General features: G+C 42.4%; 1 protein-coding gene and 1 long non-coding RNA gene across 2 annotated transcripts in view; one reads left to right on the plus strand and one right to left on the minus strand.

Annotated features, from left to right (window-relative positions):
• The window catches only part of LOC135507075 (hydroperoxide isomerase ALOXE3-like), a 115,475-nt gene extending 110,167 nt beyond the window's left edge, over nt 1-5,308 (plus strand). Inside the window, exons 8-14 of the mRNA XM_064926615.1 lie at nt 259-462; nt 1,440-1,526; nt 1,803-1,972; nt 2,114-2,235; nt 2,430-2,530; nt 2,749-2,919; nt 4,414-5,308. Of these exons, the coding sequence (XP_064782687.1) occupies nt 259-462; nt 1,440-1,526; nt 1,803-1,972; nt 2,114-2,235; nt 2,430-2,530; nt 2,749-2,919; nt 4,414-4,593 (1,035 nt within the window). The 3' untranslated portion in view covers nt 4,594-5,308. The remainder of the gene's footprint in view (nt 1-258; nt 463-1,439; nt 1,527-1,802; nt 1,973-2,113; nt 2,236-2,429; nt 2,531-2,748; nt 2,920-4,413) is intronic.
• Nucleotides 5,309-17,010: 11,702 nt separating this feature from the next.
• Nucleotides 17,011-21,242, minus strand: LOC135507077 (uncharacterized). Its single transcript, XR_010450604.1, has 2 exons — nt 20,100-21,242; nt 17,011-17,793 (listed from the first exon to the last, which is right to left on the minus strand). It is a non-coding gene; the product is annotated as an uncharacterized LOC135507077 (long non-coding RNA).
• Between the last annotated feature and the right edge of the window lie 2,784 nt (nt 21,243-24,026).

Raw genomic sequence — 24,026 nt, forward strand, 5'->3', positions numbered from 1 at the left:
GATAGCAGAACCCTTTTTGGTGCTATGTAGAACCATTTTGTATAGTTATTTATATAACTTTAGGAAAGGGTTCTTTATAGCACCATAAACGTTCCACTTATAACCTTAAGTTCATGGTTATTTACAGAACCTTCAAAAATGGTGCTATGCAGCACCGAAAAGGAATCCGCTATTGTTATTATTTGTATTTTTCCATTAAACAGGGATAATGTTGATGGTAGCCATCTATGAGGTACCTAACACTCTCTCTCTCTACAGCTGCAGCAGAAGCCTGCAAAAGACAACCCCATCTTCCTTCCTACTGACTCTGAGTATGACTGGCTCCTGGCCAAGATTTTTGTGAGGAGCGCTGACTTTCAAGAGCACCAGCTCAACGTCCACCTGCTGCGCACTCACCTCCTGGCTGAGGTGTTCGCTGTAGCACTGCTGCGCAACGTGCCCATGGTGCACCCCCTCTACAAGGTACATAACACAGTACAGCATAGCATAACATAGCATAAACCCAGGAGGTTGGTAGCACCCTAATTGGGGAGGACGGGTTCGTGGTAATGGCTGGAGTGGAATGTTATCAAACACATGGCTTCCATGTGTTTGATGCCATTCACTCCATTCCAGCCTTTACTATGAGCCGTCCTCCCCTCAGCAGCCTCCACTGAACATAACATAGCATTGCATAACATAATATAGCATAGCATAGCATAATTTAGCATAACATAGTATAGTATAACATATCATAGCATAACATAATATAGCATAGCATAACATAATATAATATAGCTTAGCATAACATAGCATTGAATAGCATAACATCATATAGCATACAACAAGATAATATATCATAGCATAACAGAATATAGCATAGCATAACATAACATAATATAGCATAGCATAATATAATATTGCATAACATAATATAGCATAGCATGTCCAGTTGAAAAGTATAGTGCTCCAAGGATCACATGCACTGAATAGCAGAGAGAGGAGTCTATGACTTGGGTGACTCGAGTCTTTGACAAATTTTGGGGCCTTCCTCTGACACTGCCTAGTATAGAGGTCCTGGATGGCAGGAAGCTTAGCCCCAGTGATGCACTGGCCCATATACACTACCCTCTGTAGCGCCTTACAGTCGGATGCCGAACATTTGCCATACCAGGCGGTGATGCAACCGGTCAGGATGCTGTTGATCGTGCAGCTGTAGAACTTTTTGATGATCTGAGGACCCATGGCAAATCTCTTCGGTCTCCTGTGGGGAATAGGCATTGTTGTGCCCTCTTCCAGACTGCCTTGGTGTGTTTGGACCATGACAGAGGATAATGACACATGAAAGTATAATACATTTCTTTCTAATGTGGTCCTCCAGACAGTCATTACTAATGCCAGTTTCTCCCTTGAGATTGTTGACCATCCATCCTTTTCTCCACCCTGGTTTACTGCTTTAGCTTCTGATTCCACATACCCGCTACTCCCTCCAGATCAACCTCTTGGCCCGGTCATTTCTAATAGCTGATGAAGGAGTTTTCACTCAGGTAGGCTACTGAGTGGACTGTTTCCATAGAAGTGTGTGGTGTCCATATTAGGAATCACACATCCATGGAAGTTGTGTCAGAGTCAGCGTACATGCGGTTCTATTTCTTTTAGTGAACCTACAGTACCCCCAAGTATTGTCATTTGGCCCTCCTGGTCAACATACTTGCTGGTAGGTTCACTATCTCTCATAGAACCAGTGTAATATTGCAGCTTAGTTAAAGTACATTATAATGTTACAGAATTATGTAATCAAGTAACTTTAAGTAACGTTGTAGTTTGCTGCTTCGGGCGGAGAGGCGATGAATGAGATCCTGAGGAGATCTGTGGCCTCATTGACCTACAGCTCCCTCTGTATGCCGGAAGACATCACTGCACGAGGTCTGGAGTCAGTCCCCAACAACTACTACAGGGATGATGGACTCAAGCTGTGGGACATCATCCACAGGTAGGCTACGACAGAGCAGTAGAGCAGACCTACATGGTGGTAGTACAGTATCATCCGCTGGTAGAATCTACAGTGAAAGCATAGCTCTACATAGATATGATATCTTCTTCCTTCGTTCTTCCGTTGTCGCCTTCCGTATAGGTTTGTAGAGGAAGTGATTCGTTTCTATTACAAGAGTGACTCAGAGGTCCGGGAAGACCAGGAAGTACAGAACTGGATCAAGGATATCTTTCACCATGGCTTTCTGGCCCAAGAATGCACAGGTGACGATGTACAGGGTAATACAGGGGTGTGTTGTAATGACGTATGGTGAAATGTCTTGTTTTTGGTCCATAACTTCCTCGGCATAACTCACAACTTCCATGGACGTGACTGTCCTATAGTAACAGTCCACCCAGCTCCACTGGCATAACTCCATTCATCACACACCTCTCTCCGTTCTTATCTTCCTGTCCAGGAATCCCTCAGTCTTTCTCTACTGTGCCAGAGGTCGTCAAGTTCGTCACCGTGGTGATCTTCACCTGCTCAGGCCAGCATTCTGCTGTCAACTCTGGACAGGTGGGTGTAGCGTAGTCCATACTTCTTTTCAAGTGTGTTATAAATCTAAATCTAAGCACTACTGACATTTTCTGCCTCCTCTACCATTTAGGAAGAGACATATTTGTAAAAATGTTGCAAGGTTTTTTCTGTAATTCCTTGCCACTATCATATCATCATTTTAGAATAGCACCATATTGGATGTCAGTAATAATCTGTCATTCTTCTTCATGTTACAGTATGACTATGGTGGCTGGATGCCCAACACCCCCATCTCCCTGAAACAGCCACCTCCCACCACTAAGGGGCAGTCTACTGAGAGCACCATGCTGGAGACCTTCCCAGATGTCGGCACAACAGCACAGGGCATGTCCACTATGTGGCTCCTTAGCAAGCAATCCACTGATTTTGTGAGTCTGCCATCTTTCATGAACTATTATCAATATCATCTAGGCCCAAAATACTATATTTAGCTACAAAATATCCTATTTACGTTGTCGTATCTATGGCATCATTAGACTGAAGACTTATTTATCAAATAACTCTCTGTAATTATTATTACGCGAGTAAACTGATTAATCATGTAACTGTAATTAACTATGAAGTCTGGGCACCAAGGAAAATATTCAGATTACAAAGTTATAACTTTCCTAATTCAACTTTTCAGATATTTTAATATGTGATCAATTAGTCTTCTTAATTAATTAACTATTTACTTTACCTCACATTAGTCTCATTCCAAACGTCGTATATTGTTGGTCTGCACAAACCCAGTCTTCACTATGAGTCATCCATACCTCAATTGTTTTAAAGCATTTATTTACTTACCAAGTAATTCACAGAAATGCATAAACAAACAGTAAATAGTTACAAGGATATGATAACGGAGTTTCCCTAGTGGGATAAACCGGCATCGCGGCTTGGTGTACAAAAGGAAAGTGGGGGTCAACTGAGATAACACAACACACAGTTGGTAATTATAACAATTGAAATACTAATCCTTTGCACATGAACGCTCACTCATTCAGGAACAATTGCAATCAATATATATATTTACACTCAGTGTGTCATCGGGGTCTCTGTTGAAAAATTTGTTTCTGTTGGAGAGTCTGTCCGCCCTCTCTGTCAAGGTTAGAATGGATAGTTCAGAGTGACATTCATTCATGTGGTTATGGTTAGATGTTTCGGCGGTTGTCGGTCTTCGCGTTCAATGACACCGAATTCCTAGCCGCAGACTAGTAATTAATATCAAAGACTTGTTCTTATTTTGTCGGTATCGATAGTCTAAGCGTTTAACCACGTGGGATGGTTAAAAGATTCAACAGTCTGGTCTCAAACCTTGGCCCTCTCGTTATCGAGGTAAGCTGGTCTGCAACCTTTGTCCTCTCGTAATTGAGAGAAACATGGTCTGTTGAGAAATTCTCAAGGTTGGGCTTTTATTCGGGAGAGCAGAAAAAGGCTGTCTCGTGATGCCAGGTCCTAACTGTGCTCATGGGCGGTCCTCTGATTTAGTTAAACTCAAAAGGGAATTGGAGTTTCATTCATTAAACAGTCCAAAATCACATTACACAATTTTACAAACAGTATCATCCTCACTCATTCATCTTATACAACAATTAGATGTAAACCTAATATCTGAGGTTATTATATAAACAGCTTTATGGTAATATGGCCGTATTGTCTCCAATGAGTTTCACAAAATTGTACCAAAAGGACCAGTTCGTAGCTGGATTCTATGCCGATCTTTTATACCTTCTCCAGAACATAAATGTTGTTCGGACCTGGTGCAGAGGGAGGGGTACTCGCTGTACCCAAAGAGGAGCAACATCATGACAACGTGTGCTTTTTAATGTTAATGATGATACAGTAATATTTTGCTAACTCAAATTATTCTCCATATGCAGGTGACCCTTGGCAAGTACCCAGAGGAGCACTTCAATGAGATACCACCCTGCAGGATGATTCAGAAATTCCAGACGGAGCTGAAGGTCTTCAGCGAGACCGTCAAGGCCAGGAACTCTGGACTACCAGTGCCATACACCTACCTGGACCCTGCTGTGGTGGAGAACAGCGTGGCCATTTAGATAAGCCAAGGGCCTAGACCAGGGTTCAGTTCATTAGGCACTAATTGGAAGAAAACTGAGGACCTATCTGGAATTTTCCAGTAAGGTTTATTTTTGTTGTCCTTTGTGCAGCTTTTTCAAATGTTTTCCATTGAGTGCCCTGATGAACATGACCCAATGATTCTGGAGGCATGCGCTAGTAAACATGCTTCAATCTATAAAAATGTTTTATTGAGCATGATCATTTTTGGGGCTTCAATAAATGAATGTCTTAATTCAATCAGATAAAGGGAAATCGCACTGTGGGTTCAGTCAGAATGTTATTGCTGTATCAGAAGTTTTAACTGTTAAACCAACACACACCGCCACATGGTGTCCCTCTCACAGACTAAGAACACTTGTTGATGTTATTATTACCTTTGTACGTGTTAATGGATGTTAAGAAATACAGGGTATTTTTTACAGATTAATTTCTGGTGCCATATAACTACGGACTACAGGGACTCCTGGTGAAAATGAGCTCTCCTGCTAAATGATGTGACACTGAAATGTTGATGAACAATAAACAAGTGTCAGAATAATATGAGAGAACAATAGGTGTGACTCTCAATTACAATTAAAAGCTAATCATTTTCTATCTCCAGTCTTCTTGTGATATTTGCCACATCTCATTTTGGTTGAAGCCCTGTCTACCTCATGTATTAATTAAAAATAAATGTATAAAATGATGAAGTTATACTCTCATTTCTGCTTGTTTTAAGTCACCTTTATCATCCTGACCCGAACCAAACTGGTTCCAACAATGTAACCAGGCCATCTCAGTACAGCTTGGCTCAGTTCGGCCCAGTACACAGCAAAAGTGTTGGGTCCCCAACACCATGGGTGTTTCAAAATCTGACATAAATGACCACTTTGTTAGTGCTGATGCTGTTACACTTACTAAGTGTTAGGGAATTACATGTATTTATATTTTTAACACTGTAGGTTAAACCTCCCTGACCAAGGCCCTTCTCCCCCGATTGCTCAGTTTGGTTTCGCAGCCTGCTCGAGGAAGAGTCGAGGTGGTTCCAATCTTCTTCCATTTAAGAATGATGGAGGCCACTGTGTTCTTGGGGACCTTCTATGCGACAGATATTTTTTGGTACCCTTCCCAAGATCTGTGCCTTGACACAATCCTGTCTCGGAGCTCTACGGACAATTCCTTCGACCTCATGGCTTGGTTTTTGCTCTGACATGCACTGTCAACTGTGGGACCTTTATATAGACAGGTGTGTGCCTTTCCAAATCATGTTCAATCAATTGAATTTACCACAGGTGGACTCAAATCAAGTTGTAGAAATCTCAAGGATTATCAATGGAAACAGGATGCACCTGATTTATATATATATATATACACACTTTTGCAGATAATTCTAAAAACATGTTTTTGCGTCGTCACTATGGGGAATTGTGTCTAGATTCATGCGGATGGTTTAAAAAATACATTTTTGAATAAGGCTGTAACGTAACAGAATGTGGAAAAAGTCAAGGGGTTTGAATACTTTCCGAATGCACTTTATATACAGATGTTCCAGAAAGAGATGCATGAGGTGAAAGCCAGCTAAAAAAAACAGTTGCTTGATATTTGATTAAGATAAGAAATGTATTCCTGCACAGTCATGTTTGTGAAGGCAGCATGTCCCTCAACATCTTATCAAGGAAGTAATAGTTTGTTTTTAGGGTTGTAACAATATATTCCTCACCAGGACCCATAATCAGACCCATGTTTTTTGTAAATGAACTAAGTCTAACTAATACATGTCATAAGGTAATTAGCAATGTGCAAAAAGTATTAGGCTATGAGTTATAGTTGACTAGCAAAAATAACATTGTAAAAGGAATTCCATTATACAACACAAAGGCATAGGTTTACATTAATTATAATTTCTGAGAGGGAGAGACTAGAACTTCCTTCTTTTATTTAGGGTTAGGAAAATATTTATGAATCATAAAAAAAAACAGGTTTGGAGAGCCTTTACGAAAGAAAGAAAATGCTGATTTGATTCATTCAGAAAATTGCCACAATCAGTTCTTCAACCCATGGTAATGTTGGAAAATGTTTGTACATAGAATGATAATAGGGAGAACAGTGTACAACAATAGGCTATACCCTTGTCTGTTACCTGCACTAACCATTGTTGCTAATGATACTCAGCAACAACCATGAGAGTCTTGTCGGCTCTTAACCAACCATGCTATTATGTTTGTTTATTCGTGTTGTTCGGAACTTATTTTGTACATAATGTTGCTGCTACCGTCTCTTATGACCAAAAAGAGCTTATGGACATCAGAACTGGGATTTCTCACCTCAAATTGGACAAGCAGTTATTCTTCAATGAGTCGGACACGAGGCATATACTACAGGCCCCCGACCAGGCTCAGATCCCTGTGATTCGCTGGAAAAGGAAATGGAAAGAGATCAGAAAGATCTCGGAAAGAGATCAGGATGCCTTGTGAGGATCAGGCGACGAGTGGCTAAATTGCCTTTGCCTTCCGTTCTGCTAGCTAACGTTCAATCTCTGGAAAATAAATTGGACGAACTGAAAGCACGTATATCCTACCAATGGGACATTAAAAACTGTAATATATTATGTTTCACCAAGTAGTGGCTGAACGACGACATTAAGAATATACAGATGGCGGGTTATAACCTCTATCGGCAGGACAGAACAGCAGCCTCTGGTAAGACACGAGCCGGGGGCCTATGCATATTTGTAAATAATAGCTGGTGCACAATATTTAAGGATGTCTCAATGTTTTGCTTATCTGAGGTAGAGTATCTCATGATAAGCTGTAGACCACACTATCTACCAAGAGAGTTTTCATCTGTTTTTTTTTTGTAGCTGTCTACATACCACCACAGACCGAGGCTGGCACTAAAACTGCACTCGAAAAACGCTCATCCAGAAGCTGCGCCCCCAGTGGCCGGGGACTTTAATGTAGGGAAACTTCAATCAGTTTTACCTAATTTCTATCAGCATGTTAAATGTGCAACCAGAGGGAAAAAATTCTAAACCACCTTTACTCCACACACAGAGGTGCACATAGCTCTCCCTCATCCCCCATTTGACAAATCTGACCATAACTCTATCCTCCTGATTCCTGCTTACAAGCAAAAATTAAAGCAGGAAGCACCAGTGACTCTGTCTATAAAAAAGTGGTCAGATGAGGCAGATGCTAAACTACAGGAATGTTTTGCTAGCACAGACTGAAATATGTTCCGGGATTCTTCCGATAGCATTAAGGAGTACACCACGTCAGTCACTGTTTTTATCAATACGTGCATCGAGGATGTCGTCCCCACAGTGACTGTATGTACATACCCCAACCAGAAGCCATAGATTACAGGCAACATTCACACTGATCTAAAGGTTAGAGCTGCCGCTTTCAATGCGCGGAACCCGGAAGTTTTTAAGAAACCTTTCTATGCCCTGTGACAAACCATTAAACAGGCAAAGAGTTAATCTAGGACTAAGATCAAATCGTACTACACCACGCTCATCGGATGTGGCAGGGCTTGCAAACTATTAGAGACTGCAAAGGGAAGCACAGCTTAGAGCTTGCCAGTGACACGAGCCTACCAGACGAGCAAAATAACTTCTATGCTCGCTTCGAGGCAAGTAACACCGAAACATGCATGAGAGCATCAGCTGTTCCATCAGCTCTCCGCAGCCAATGTGAGTAAGACCTTTTAACAGGTCAACATTCACAAGGCCGCTGGGCAGACGGATTACCAGGATGTATACTCCGAGCATGCAATGACCAACTGGCAAGTGTCTTCACTGACATTTTCAACCTCTCCCTGTCTGAGTCTATAATACCAACATGTTTCAAACAGACCACCATAGTCCCTGTGCCCAAGAACATTTAGGTAACCTGCCTAAATGATTACCGACCCGTAGCACTCATCTGTAGCCATGAAATGCTTTGAAAGGCTGGTCATGAATCACATCAACACCATTATCCCAGAAACCCTAGACCCACTCCAAGTTGCATACTGCACCAACAGATCCACAGATGATGCAATCTCTATTGCACTCCACACTGCCCTTTCCCACCTGGACAAAAGGAACACCTATGTGAGAATGCTGTTCAGTGACTACAGCTCAAGGTTTAACACCGTAGTGCCCTCAAAGCTCATCACTAAGCTTAGGACCCTGGGACTAAACTACTCCCTCTGCAACTGGATCCTGGACTTCCTGACGGGCAGCCCCCAAGTGGTGAGGGTAAGTAACAACACATCCGCTACACTGATCCGCAACACGGGGGCCCCTCAGGGGTGCGTGCTCAGTCCCCTCCTGTACTCCTTGTTCTCTCATGACTGCACAGCCAGGCATGACTCCAACACCATCATTAAGTTTGCTGATGACACAACAGTGGTAGGCCTGATCACCGACAATAATGAGACAGCCGAAAGGTGTGGTGCAAGGACAACCACCACTCCCTCAACGTGATCAAGGCAAAGGAGATGATTTTGGACTACAGGAAAAGGATAACTGAGCATGCTCCAATTCTCATCAACGGGGCTGTAGTGGAGCAGGTTGAGAGCTTCAAGTTCCTTGGTGTCCACATCACCAACAAACTAACATGGTCCAAGCACACCAAGACAGCCATGAAGAGGGCACGACAAACCCTATTCCCCCTCAGGAGACTGAAAAGATTTGGCATGGGTCCTCAGATCCTCAAAAGGTTCTACAGCTGCACCATCGAGAGCATTCTGACCGGTTGCATCACCGCCTGGTATGGCAACTGCTCAGCATCTGACTGCAAGGTACTACAGAGGGTAGTGCAAATGGCCCAGTACATCACTGGGGCCAAGCTTCCTGCCATCCAGGACCTATATGCTAGGCGGTGTCAGAGGAAAGCCCATAAAATTGTCAGACTCCAGTCAACCTCTCCCTGTCTGAGTCTATACTCCAGTTCTCTCTGCTATCACACGGCAAGCGGTACCAGAGCGCCAAGTCTAGGTCCAAAAGGCTCCTCAACAGCTTCAACCCCCAAACCACAAGACTGCTGGATAATTAATAAAATAGCCACCTGGACAATATACATTGACCCCCCCCCCTCCCTTTTGTACACTGCTTCTACTTGTTGTTTGTTTGTTATCTATGACACGTCACTTTGCCCCCACCTACGTATTACCTCAACTAGCCTGGACCCCCGCACACTGACTCGGTACTGGAGCTCCCTGTAGATAGCCTCCACACTGACTCGGTACCGGTGCCTCCCTGTATGAAGCCTCGTTACGGTTATTCTTATTGTGTTACTTTTTATTATTACTTTTTATGTTAGTCTACTTGGTAAATATTTTCTTAACTCTTCTTGAACTGCACTGTTGGTTAAGGGCTTATAAGTAATACTTTCACAGTAAAGTCTACACTTGTTGTATTCGGCGCATGTGACAAAGTTTGATTTGAAATGCTTTTCTATTAAGAACAGTGTTTTGTGCCGCTGATAGTGGCTGGCCCTGCACTTCATCATTCATAAATCACTATGGGCATCAATGGACCTGCCTCTCCAGACCAACCAAAGGCTCTGTCATTCACCGCCACTGAAAGCCTCTAAATGAGAATCTGAGCCATTCATTCAAAGAGACTAGGAAGTGGTCGATCGGGCGAAAACACTCTCCTCCAGAATGGTCCAATGGAGAGCATTAACCAAGACAACTGCACGTGGTTTGAATTTAAGGTTTTAGGGGATTAAATATTTTGGGGTTTCTGGTCTACAGAAAGCTGAACAAATACAATTTGCAGTGTATCGTGCAATCTCAAGATCTCTCAGGAGGATTGTCAAATGGGTTTTTGTTTTCCACAAGCAGCGCATATAAGATGGTGGAAGTGAAACACATTTCCTCCTCTGTTTTTCCTTGTAAACATCCTCTCATATGTTGCACACTGTTGGAAGGTGTCAGAATATCTCCCCTGAAGTATACAAGCACCTTGTCTGCCCTCCATACCATGAAGGATGCATAGGATAAAGAGAATTAACAAACTACTCCTCCGTGTAATGATTACTGTAGGCGCTAACTGTCAGTAGCTGAAAAGTCCAAAACTGAGTTCCCTCACCAGTGTGGTGAAATCCTGCTGTGTGCCACTGGCATGATAAGCTGCATTCCTCTCAAGTCTTCTCATTATTAAGTAAATAGGTCTGGGCATGTCCTCAGTAAACACAGGACTGACTGCTCAGGTACCAAAAAAGTTATGACCTCTTAACCCCAATGCTGACCTTCCTGACCTGCATGTCATACTTTCCCATTTCCAACAGAAAACAAAAACAAATCTTGTCATGCGCCTCTGAATGAAAAAAGCGTCCCACTATCGAGGCAGTTCTTTGACAGTCGTAGACCGCATGACCTGAGACTTCTGGTAGTCTCTATTTGACAGTTGCACAAGAAAGGTGAAGCCATGTGTGTTCAACTCAGTCTAAACAATCTCCTCTTCCCCATCTCTCTCTCTCTCATCATTCCCCGTTGTGTGCACAAATTTAACAGGCCAGCCATGGTATATTCCTATTATGGAATCTCTGGAAAAGGGCCCAGACATTCTCAGATCCTGGATCTCCATCTGTAGGAGCCACTCACTCTGCCCCCCTCCTCCAATCTCACTGGGTTCTGTTGAAGCTACGCTGCTGAGATGGAGCCACTCACTCTGCCCCCCTCCTCCAATCTCACTGTGTTCTGGTGAAGCTACGCTGCTGAGATGGAGCCACTCACTCTGGACCCTCCTCCAATCTCACTGTGTTCTGGTGAAGCTACACTGCTGAGATGGAGCCACTCACTCTGCCCCCTCTTCCAATCTCACTGAGATGGCTTTCAGTCTCCACTGGATACAATGAGATTGTATTGTCAGACCAGGTTGCCTCTATTTGCATTGACAAGCCATTTTAATAACAGAACACAATAGTGGCATTGAATAAAACATTCTCTTTAGTCTGAAACAATAGGGAGGTCTCACACTGTCCAAGTATTTTCTTAAGAGTGGGACTGATTTGCAAAGGGCCCGTTGTTATGAGGGCGCAGCTTCCCTCTAAGAAAACAAACTAGAGCTGCAGTCCAAACAAGGCCAGCGGTGAGGGAGCAGAGCAATACCAGGCAGCTAGGGTTAAGTGTCGGCTCTGACCTGGCTGGCCCAGTCCCTGCATAGCCCTCAGTCAGCCTCTCCAGGACAAACAACCAGCACTTACACAGAGATAACCAGGGCAGAGATGGTGCCACGATCACTGAGGAGGGAGCTCTATTGGGTTTCCTTTCTAACACAATGTAATGAGTTCTGGACTGGCTGGACCAACGCTGGTAAAGGTGCAGTGCTCTCCTGTTGGTCTGGCCTGAGTATAGCTCCAAACAGAAATCCAAAAATGCGTGCTCCCTCATGGTTTTCCCCATCATTATATCACTGTAAACTCCTGGATGTCAGAGATTGGGGATAAAAGCCTACCTTTCCTGATGAGCACACCTTGGAAAAATTACAATTACTTGTTAGTTTTCAAGAAACAAGCCTGAAACCCTGTATAAAGACTGTTATCGAGTGGAAGCCATAGGAACTTTTGGGAGCAATTTTTTTGTATAGCCCATAGGCTTGTATCGATTCGGATGGATTTTCCTCGGGTTTTCGCCTGCCATATCAGTTTTGTTATACTCACAGACATTATTTGAACAGTTTTAGAAACTTGTTTTCTATCCAATTATATGCATATCCTAGCTTCTAGGCCTGAGTAACAGGCAGTTTACTTTGGGCACGTCAGTCAGGCATAAATTCAGGATACCTCCACCTAGCCTTATTAAGAAGTTTTTAAGAAAGGGTCTAAACCATCTGAACCATTTTTGGGGTCAAGTTTCAGGAGCTCCTTTAGCACTTCGGACTCAGTGACTACCTGCAGGGAGAAACTTTGTTGCGGGGCAGGGGAAAAGAGGGAGAAGCATAGTTGCATTAGAAGGAGTTGGAGATGAGGAAATGTTGGATGGGCAAGGAGGCATGGCTGAGTCAAATAGGAATCCGGACTTAATGAAGTGGTTATTAAAGAGCTCAGCCATGTGCTTCTTGTCAGTAACAACCACTTCATCAACATTAAGGGACATGGGCAGCTGTGAGGAGGAGGTTTTATTCTCCAGGTCTTTAACTGTTTTCCAGAAGTTCTTGGGGTTAGACCCACAGAGAGAGAACTGCTCCTTATAGTAACTAAATTTGGCCTTTCTGGATAGCCTGAATGCTATTATTTCTCATTTGCCTGAATGATAGCCAGTTAGCCTGAATATGAGTGTGCCGAGCCTTTCGCCAAATGCAATTCTTGAGGTGGAGTAACTCTGTAAGATCAAGGTCGAACTAGGGGCTGTACCTGTTATCAAGCGTCTTCGACAGGGGGTCAAGCTGATTCTATACCATTTTAGAGGCCAGTTCATGAAGGAAGGCTTGCTCATTAAAGTTTTTTAGCAAGCGTCCATGACAAATCAGGACAGGTCATTTCACTGATCAGCCATTACGAACACAGGCTGTAAAACAGTTATTACTAAGGTCATTACAGGAAACACCAGACTGATACCTATCAGGATTATTATGCTTTTGAGGATAACATACATATGGGTGGCCCTAGCTGGGACGACGCTTGGCGTTAGCGCCATGCTTTCTGGAGTGCCTTTTTGGGTGTTTGGAGTCATACCTTGTGGGATTGGTAATAATCAGAAAAATATTTAGGGAGTCCCATTGCTTTAGGACTTTAGGTCAGGTGGTTTAAGCATGTCCCAGTTTAGGTCACCTAGCAGGACACATTCAGACCTAGCGTAAGGGGCCAGGAGGGAGCTTAGGGCAGGTAGGGTACATGCCGGCTGCTGATGGAGGACGATAGCACCCAGCAACAGTCAACAAAGAGCTTTTTGAAAGTTTAATGCTTAAAACCATCAAATCAAATTGTTTGGGGACAGACTTGGTAGAGACAACAGAGCACTGAAGGTGATCCTTGGTAAAGATTGCCACTCCCCCAACTTTGGAAGGTCTGTCTTGCCGAAAAAGGTTATAACCAGAAATGTTAACATCCGTATTCAAAATACTCTTCCTTAACCACGTCTCAGTAATGACCAACACATCTGGATTGGAGCTGTGAACCCACACTTTCAATTGATCCATTTTAGGTAATAAGCTTCTAGTGTTAATGTGCAGAAAACCCAGGCTTTTACGAGAGCAGAAATCAATGAAGCAGATATGAGAGCAGAAGTCAGAATTGGGGCTAGCAACAGTAGATGGGCCAGGGTGTACATGCACATTTCCAGATATCATCAACAGTAATACAATCAAGCCACGGCAGAGGACAGGGAGAGCTCATAGGCCAGAGAGAGCTCTGCATTACTGATTTATGACATCTGAATGTGCATCAGACGGCAACAAGATCATATTGTACAGCAATTTCATTAGGTAACATGAATACAAAGCCGGCGGGAGGTGGTTAGAATAGGATGGGAGGCCAAAAGACCTTGTAACCAATAGAGTCAGAGTCCCGAGTGTGGGAACAAACAGTCTGTCCCACGGTTGGGTAAAGAAAGTTCGTAGTCAACAAAGCATGCAGGAAAATAGTAAAATGCACAAGAATTGTTTCTAATATATAACGATTTGGGGCTAGCCATTGTACATTCAGTCACTCGCCCCTACAGTGCCTGTGTGCTGGAGGCGAGCGAAAGCTCGGGAGATAGGAAGGGGGGGGGGGGGGGGTACCTGTACCAGACAGGGGGAGACAACCAGGGCAGATGGTAAGCATATCGCCAGGTGGAATCCAAGCAGCAGTGCAGCAGGCAATGGGATTAGGTGTCACACCCACTTGGGAGAAGCTTTATTTCTGGAGGCAGATTTCTTGTAGAAAATACCAGTCTCTAGTTACCATAGTGTGATGAGATTTGGGGTTTAATTTCATGAAATCATCTTCGAGTGAAAGTGTTTCAGCTATGTGAGCTTGAAAAAGTGCCTGTCTGCCGTCCTGTACCTGCCTGTCTCTGACCTGATTATGAACCTCCTAAACTTCTATAGGGTTTAGAAGCCAGGGATGTTTATCCATAGCGCACTTGATCTGATACTACGCACCAAGGTAAGGAAAGCTTGATACTTGGTCAATTGAATTCTGCTGCACTCTGTGTGGATTTTATTGTGATAGTTCCTTATGAACAGGACACAGGAGGCTGCTGGACAGTCCTTTTTCAGTTCAACCTTGGATGTACAATAATTACATTGTAATTTCTGTTGACATTTTAAACATGTTGTATGGTAGATACATGAAGCAACATTTTCATCTTGTAAAAGACTACCAATAGTTGGGCTGTTCCAACAAATGAAATGAATAATAATGCACCTAATTTTAACTGTCTAAAGAGTTGATGTTCAACTTAATCAACACATTTAAATATACGCAGAGGGAAATGTCAAAATGCAGAACTTTGTTGGTTTAAGTGGGTTAAGATCTTCCTAGAAGTCAGAGGGTAAATATACGCAGAGGGAAATGTCAAAATGCAGAACTTTGTTGGTTTAAGTGGGTTAAGGTCTTCCTAGAAGTCAGAGGGTAAATATACGCAGAGGGAAATGTCAAAATGCAGAACTTTGTTGGTTTAAGTGGGTTAAGATCTTCCTAGAAGTCAGAGGGTAAATATACACAGAGGGAAATGTCAAAATGCAGAACTTTGTTGGTTTAAGTGGGTTAAGATCTTCCTAGAAGTCAGAGGGTAAATATACACAGAGGGAAATGTCAAAATGCAGAACTTTGTTGGTTTAAGTGGGTTAAGATCTTCCTAGAAGTCAGAGGGTAAATATACACAGAGGGAAATGTCAAAATGCAGAACTTTGTTGGTTTAAGTGGGTTAAGATCTTCCTAGAAGTCAGAGGGTAAATATATGCAGAGGGAAATGTCAAAATGCAGAACTTTGTTGGTTTAAGTGGGTTAAGATCTTCCTAGAAGTCAGAGGGTAAATATACGCAGAGGGAAATGTCAAAATGCAGAACTTTGTTGGCTTAAGTGGGTTAAGGTCTTCCTAGAAGTCAGAGGGTAAATATACACAGAGGGAAATGTCAAAATGCAGAACTTTGTTGGTTTAAGTGGGTTAAGATCTTCCTAGAAGTCAGAGGGTAAATATACGCAGAGGGAAATGTCAAAATGCAGAACTTTGTTGGTTTAAGTGGGTTAAGATCTTCCTAGAAGTCAGAGGGTAAATATACGCAGAGGGAAATGTCAAAATGCAGAACTTTGGCCCTTTAGAAAGTCTTTACTCGTTTCAAATTGGGGTCTATAATTAAAGGGCACTTCATTAAATATAACAGGCTTTAAAAATGCAATATTGGTGCACAATTTCTACTTAAGATATCAAAGGGACTTTTTGTGGAACGACCCATTTATTATGGCAAACATTTAGTTGCAGTTGATCATCTTGAGTTGGCTCAAATTGTAACGTGTCTAATATGTGTGTCTAATATGTTGTCTTGCTGTGTGTAGAATTATTTGTCTTGTAGAATCATCATGGTGAAGTACACAGTGAAAGTGTTTACTGGAGAAAATGATCAACAATTCTGGTCTTTTGTATATAAGGTAAGCTGATATCAATGAGACCTGCCCAGAGGCCAAAGAGGAGAGAAAGAAGGAGCTGCCGAGTCGCTGTGAGGTGTACCTGTGAGCTTTGTGGAAACATTATTCATTTGTAGAAATACAGTAACAACTTCAAACAACATCTAAATAAAAACATAACTCTTACACACAGATAAATTGATGTGCGATTGTAATAAAAATGCCAGGTGGACTAGCGGATCCCTTAGCTGACTAGTTGAAAAATCTGTTGATATGCACTTGAGCAAGGCACTTAACCCTAATTTCTCTGGATAAGTGTGTCTGCTTAACGACATCATTTTTATATAAGCCCCCTCTCTTGAATGGTTTAGGCCGGATTCAAATACCATTGTAAATCTTTTAAATACTTAGAGCATTTAGTTTAGTCTGCCTGGAGTAGCAGGTGGGAGGGGTTTGCACTTAAAAAAATAATCAACCCAGGTCTGGTATGATAGTGTGTTGTGTAATAGTGAATGACAGGTTGTGTATCCCATCTTGATTTACCATGTCTATTCAGCTGGAGTATATATGCCGAGGGTCTACCCCAAATAATGAAAGTTGACAGCGCTTCTGATCTCCCTGCTGAGGTCCGCTTCTCTTTCACCAAGGACTTGGAGTTCAAGTTCACAGCAGCCAAAGCGTACGTTAGAACACTGGTTCTCAAATGTTGTTTTGCTTACAGGACCCCAATCACATTTAGCTCTGTGTGGAGTACACCTGAAGTACCACCTACGTGTGAATTTCACCTTTAGGCCTACTTTCTTATGGGTCTTCCCAAGTACGAGCCAAGACTGTCGTGGAAATTCTAATCAATGAGAAGAGACAAGGTCAATCGAGAATCAGGATATTACTTTATTCAAAACATGAATACAGGAGCAGGTCACACCACACACACGAGAACAATGCGAGTGCTCTGCAGTGATGAGGCTGGTCAGTGACTCACCCGTAGGTGATTCGTTGAGAGCCCAGTGAGCAGAGGAATCATGGTTCTTATATCTGACACTACAAATCATAAGCCACCTTGGGTTCTCCTGTGGTTATCCCCCAACCTGGCTTAGTCCTCCAGATGCAAGGATGATTAGACACAATAAGGGTTTGGTTCCACTCCTCCAGGCTCTCTATCTTGGTTATACCCACCACATCTTGTCTATGGAATGCAGGCTGAAATCAGTTGTCAGCTCAAGCTATCTCTAGTGACCATACACCCAGACTAGCTGCAGGGAGCTAGAGTGGAGACCATAAAAACACTGCATTAGTAGAACAGAAATGTCTTTTACTATTTGTTAAGTGTATAATTAAACTATTAATATAAAACAAATCTAGTAAATACATAATTTCTCTCACATACCTCCTCTCAAGAAACTCAGTTTCTTCTAGAAAAATGTAAGGGTACAAGAATTACATAATTATTGTTAAACATACATTTAAACAAACAAAGTGCATATAAATTGCTGAGTTTGACCTGATCAAAACAGTCAATCTGGAACAGAAAATTAAACAAATATTTTTTTATCACAAGTTTCATTACTGCAAATAGGACAGTCGTCACACTGGCACCATGCACAATGGTAAGGGTCAGCATGATGGAAATAGCCATTTTCATCTGTATAGCACCATCTGTAGAAACGGAAATTAGCATATTTCATTGGACAAATCCAGGTAGTGATTCCCGGTTTCAGTAAAATGTCTTCCTTTTGGTGGTTAATGAACATGACCCAGGACAAGCATCACGATCCCACTATTTACAAGGTAACACTATGTTCCATTAGCATAAACCTACTATAGTTCCTGATTATCATTAAATGTAATTTCAGTAATGGATTAGGATCAGATTCACTCTCAGGATCAGAGTTCACCCTCTCCATTCACCAGGGCATGGTGAAAACGATGTCAACATCTATAGTACACAACTTCTTTACACATGTCACAATCAGCATAATAATCAATCCATAATAAATTTGTGGCCAAAAGTTGAGGATGACACAAATATTAATTTCCGCAGTTTGCTGCTTCAGAATCTTTAGATATTTTGTCAGATGTTACTATGGAATACTGAATTATAATTACATGAATTTCATAAGTGTCAAAGGCTTTTATTGACAATTACATGAAGTTGATGCAAAGAGTCAATATTTGCAGTGTTGACACTTCTTTGTCAAGACCTCTGCAATCCACCCTGGCATGCTGTCAATTAACTTCTGGGCCACATCCTGACTGATGGCAGCCCATTCTTGCATAATCAATGCTTGGAGTTTGTCAGAATTTGTGGGTTTTTGTTTTGTCTACCATCCACTTGAGGATTGACCACACGTTCTCAATAGGATTAAGGTCTGGTGAGTTTCCTGGCCATGGACCTAAAATATAAATGCTTTGTTCCCCGAGATACTTAGTTATCACTTTTGCCTTATGGCAAGGTGCTCCATCATGCTGGAAAAGGCATTGTTCGTCACCAAACTGTTCCTGGATGGTTGGGAGAAGTTGCTCTCTGACAATGTTGGTACCATTCTTTATTCATGGCTGTGTTCTTAAGCAAAAATGTGAGTGAGCCCACTCCCTTGGCTGAGAAGCAACCCCACACATGAATGGTCTCAGGATGCTTTACTGTTGGCATGACACAGGACTGATGGTAGCGCTCACCTTGTCTTCTCCGGACAAGCTTTTTTCCGGATGCCCCAAGCAATCGGAAAGGGGATTCATCAGTGAAAATGACTTTACCCCAGTCTTCAGCAGTCCAATCCCTGTACTTTTTTGCAGAAAATCAGTCTCTCCCTGATGTTTTTCCTAGAGAGAAGTGGCTTTTTTGATGCCCTTCTTGACACCAGGCTATCCTCCAAAAGTCTTCGCCTCACTTTGTGTGCAGATGCACTCACATCTGCCTGCTGCCATTCCTGAGCAAGCTCTGTACTGGTGGTGCCCCGATCCCGCAGCTGAATCAACTTTAGGAGACGGTCCTGGCGCTTGCTGGACTTTCTAGGGCGCCCAGAAGCCTTCTTCACAACAATTGACCCGCTCTCCGTGAAGTTCTTGATTATCCGATAAATGGTTGATTTAGGTGCAATCTCACTGGCAGCAATATCCTTGCCTGAGAAGAACTTTTTGTGCAAAGCAATGATGACGGCACATGTTTCCTTGCAGGTAACCATGTTTGACAGAGGAAGAACAATGATTCCAAGCACCACCCTCTTTTGAAGCTTTCAGGTTGTTATTCAAACTCAATCAGCATGACAGAGTGATCTCCATGCTTGTCCTCGTCAACACTCACACCTGTGTTAACGAGAGAATCACTGACATGATGTCAGCCGGTCCTTTGTTGTCAGGGCTGAAATGCAGTGGAAATGTTTTTGGGATTCAGTTCATTTGCATGGCAAAAAGGGACTTTGCAATTAATTGCAATTCATCTGATCACTCTTCATAACATTCTGGAGTATATGCATATTGCCACCATACAAACTGAGGCAGCAGACTTTGTGAAAATGTATATTTGTGTCACACTTTTGGCCACAACTGTACATTCATTGCTTCACTCATAGAATTTTTAACATAATACACTTACTCAAATCATTTACTCATTTTTAAAAAATCATTCAGTTTCCCTTAACATACTGTAGTGGTGTCACGCCCTGACCTTAGAGAGCCTTTTAATGCCTCTATTTGGTTTGGTCATGGTGTGATTTGGGGTGGGCATTCTATGTTTTGTTTTTCTATGATTTTGCATTTCTATGTTTTGGCCGGGTATGGTACTCAATCAGGTACAGCTGTCTATCATTGTCTCTGATTGGGAACCATACTTAGGTAGCCCTTTTCCCTCCTTTCTTTGTGGGAAGTTGTCTTTGTTTGTGGCGCTATAGCCCTTAAGTTTCACGGTCGTTTTGTATGGTTTATTGTTTTTGTCGGCGTCATCCGAAAGGAATATGTACGCTCACCACGCTGCGCTTTGGTCCTCTTCATTCAACGGCCGTGACAATTGGACTTCCATCAGTCCTGGAAAAAAGAATCCTACACAAAACATGTCAGATATTACAGTTTTCCAGTTAGGGAAAAAGACACCTTCTAAAGTAAACAATCCCAGAGCCCCTTTCTGGTAATCTTATCATTTTAACCTGATGCATTAATGTTACAGGAATTAAATTGCTCTATGTTTTAATACCCAATTAAAATTAAACACTCAGAGTTTATTCACGAGAGTACTGAATACGATACAGTTTACCACAGGTTATAAACTGAAAATGACGTCATTAGTTTCAGCACCAACCCGTGCCATCTCCGTTCCAGTACAAAGGCTGTATCTCAAGCCTTCCCACATCCGTCTCACTACCAATTTAATACAATTTACGAGCCAAGGTCTTCTCGTGTAGATAAGCATTCTAGCCAGTCTGAAGATATCGTTCATTCATTCCTACCCAGGAACAGACCGTCATTGTTCTAATCCTTGATTCATTCACACACATTATATTCAGTACTGGGATCAATAATTAAAACTCATACATATACAGCAACATAATAGTATTCTGATTAGTACATATACAGTAACATAATAGTATTCTGATTAGTCAGTCCTGATTGTAATGTATACATAATTAGTCATCATTGATAAAAATTCCCTTAACAATTAATTTAGTCAATTTAAAACATGTTGTAACAAATCTAGGACCATCAAATAGTTGGTGCTGTCTCATCAGCGTAATAGTAAAAACTAACTGCAATCCACTTCAATTACTTGACCATGTTCCATGTAATGGAAACAGATTATTGTTTTAGAATACATTAACTGCTTGCTTAAATCACTGGTGTTACCTAAACTACAGAATTCAGTAATAATAAGAAGAAATTATCTCTGTATTCAACTTAGTCATACCTCTCTACCAAATTTTACCCACTTGGTCCCTTACAGCCCGCTTGAATTCAACTGCAGCTAATTTTATTTTTCCATCTCAAGACTCAATCATTACACCTTGTATTGAAACCTCAGCTTCTTCAAATGAATAAATATTGCATTATTAGAGCTATAGAAAAAACCCACTAAACATAATACCATTCACATTCTATCAACACTCATTAAGTTTACATCAACACTCCTTATTATGTGCACAAATGTGTTTAATCAATCCACCTGACAGGTGTGGCAGAACAAGAAGCTGATTAAACAGCATGATCCTTACACAGATGCACCTTGTGCTGGGGACAATAAAAGGCCACTCTAAAATGTGCCGTTTTGTCACAAAACAATTGAGGGAGCGTGCAACTACCATGCTGACTGCAAGAATGTCCACCAGAGCTTTTGCCAGAGAAATGAATGTGAATTTCTCTACCATAAGTAGCCTTCAACGTTGTTTTAGAGAATTTGGCAGTATGTCCAACCGGCTTCACAACTGCAGACCAAGTGTAACCACGCCAGCACTGCAGACCAAGTGTAACCACGCCAGCCGAGGAACTCCACATCCAGCTTCGTCACCTACGGGATCTTCTAAAAACAGCCACCAGGACAACTGATGAAACTATGTGTTTACACAACCAAAGAATTTCTGTACAAACTGTCAGAAACCGTCTCAGGGAAGCTCATCTGTGTGCTTGTCGTCCTCACCTTTCTTGACCTGACAGCAGTTTGGCGTCATAACCGATTTCAGTGGGCAAATGCTCACCTTTGATGGCCCCTTGCATGCGGGTGAAGTGTGCTCTTTTCTTTGTGGATGAATCCCTGTTTCAACTGTACCGGGCAGATGGCAGACTGTGTTTGGTGTCGTGTGAGCGTGCAGGTGGGTGATGTCAACATTGTGCCCCATTGTGGGTTATGGTATGAGAAGCCATAAGCTACGGATAACGAACACAATTGCATTTTATCGATGCAGGAGTGTCTGATTTTGCAGGAGTGTCTGATTTTAGCAATGTTACGTAGATGGAAAAAAATCTGTCCTTGAAACAGTCTTGATATGTTCGTCAAAAGAGAGATCAGGGTCCAGAGTAACATCAAGGTCCTTCACAGTTTTATTTGAGACGACTGTACAACCATTGAGATTAATTGTCAGATTCAACAGAAGATATCTTTCTTTCTTGGGACCTAGAACAAGCATCTCTGTTTTGTCAAAGTTCAAAAGTAGAAAGTTTGCAGCCATCCACTTCTTTATGTCTGAAACACAGGCTTCCAGTGAGGGCAATTTTGGGGCTTCACCATGTTTCATCGAAATGTACAGCTGTGTGTCATCCACATAGCAGTGAAAGTTAACATTATGTTTTCGAATGACATCCCCAAGAGGTAAAATATATAGTGAAAACAATTGTGGCCCCAAAACGGAACCTTGAGGAACACCGAAATTTACAGTTGATTAGTCAGAGGACAAACCATCCACAGAGACAAACTGATATCTTTCTGACAGATAAGATCTAAACCAGGCCAGAACTTGTCCATGTAGACCAATTTGGGTTTCCAATCTCTCCAAAAGAATGTGGTGATCGATGGTATCAAATGCAGCACTAAGGTCTAGGAGCACGCGAACAGATGCAGAGCCTCGGTCTGATGCCATTAAAAGGTAATTTACCACCTTCACAAGTGCAGTCTCAGTGCTATGATGGGGTCTAAAACCAGACTGAGGCATTTCGTATACATTGTTTGTCTTCAGGAAGGCAGTGAGTTGCTGCGCAACAGCTTTTTTTTTGAGAGAGGAATGGGAGATTCGATATAGGCCGATAGTTTTTTATATTTTCTGGGACAAGGTTTGTCTTTTTCAAGAGAGGCTTTATTACTGCCACTTTTAGTGAGCTAAAAAAGTGATTGAGTAGGCTGCATAGATTTCATGACTAGAAGCTCAAAAGACGAAAATGTGTTTTTTTGTTTTGTCAATTGAAATTTGCTATCGCAAATGTTAGCAACACCTCCGCCTTTGTGGGATGCACAGGGAAGATGATCACTAGTGTAACCAGGAGGTGAGGCCTCATTTAACACTGTAAATTCATCAGGCTTAAGCCATGTTTCAGTCAGGCCAATCACATCAAGATTATGATCAGTGATTAGTTCATTGACTGCCTTGAAAGTGAGGGATCGAACATTAAGTAGCCCTATTTTGAGACGTGATGTATCACAATCTCTTTCAATAATGGCAGGAATTCCAGCGAGATTGCTAAGGCTAACACCGCCATGTTTAGTTTTGCCCAACTTAGGTCGAGGCACAGACATGGTCTCAATGGGGATAGCTGAGCTGACTACACTGACTGTGCTAGTGGCAGACTCCACTAAGCTGGCAGCCTGGCTAACAGCCTTGCTGCCTGGCCTGCACCCTATTTCATTGTGGAGCTAGGGGAGTTAGAGCCCTGTCTATGTTGGTAGATAAGATGAGAGCACCCCTCCAGCTAGGATGGAGTCCGTCACTCCTCAGCAGGCCAGGCTTGGTCCTGTTTGTGGGTGAGTCCCAGAAAGAGGGCCAAGTATCTACAAATTCTATCTTTTGGGAGAGGCAGAAAACAGTTTTCAACCAGCGATTGAGTTGTGAGACTCTGCTGTAGAGCTCATCATTCCCCCTAACTGGGAGGGGGCCAGAGACAATTACTCGATGCCGGCATCTTTCTAGCTGATTTACATGCTGAAGCTGACTGTTTCATCCTAACATCTTTGGTGCCGACGTGGATAACAATATCCCTATACTCTCTACACTCGCCAGTTTTAGCTTTAGCCAGCACCATCTTCAGATTAGCCTTAACGTCAGTAGCCCTGCCCCCTGGTAAACAGTGTATGATCGCTGGATGATTCATTTTAAGTCTAATACTGCGGGTAATGGAGTCGCCAATGACTAGGGTTTTCAATTTGTCAGAGCTAATGGTGGGAGGCTTCGGCGTCTCAGACCCCGTAACGGGAGGAGTAG

This window comes from Oncorhynchus masou, chromosome 20 (assembly GCF_036934945.1).
Source record: "Oncorhynchus masou masou isolate Uvic2021 chromosome 20, UVic_Omas_1.1, whole genome shotgun sequence".
NCBI lineage: Eukaryota > Metazoa > Chordata > Actinopteri > Salmoniformes > Salmonidae > Oncorhynchus > Oncorhynchus masou.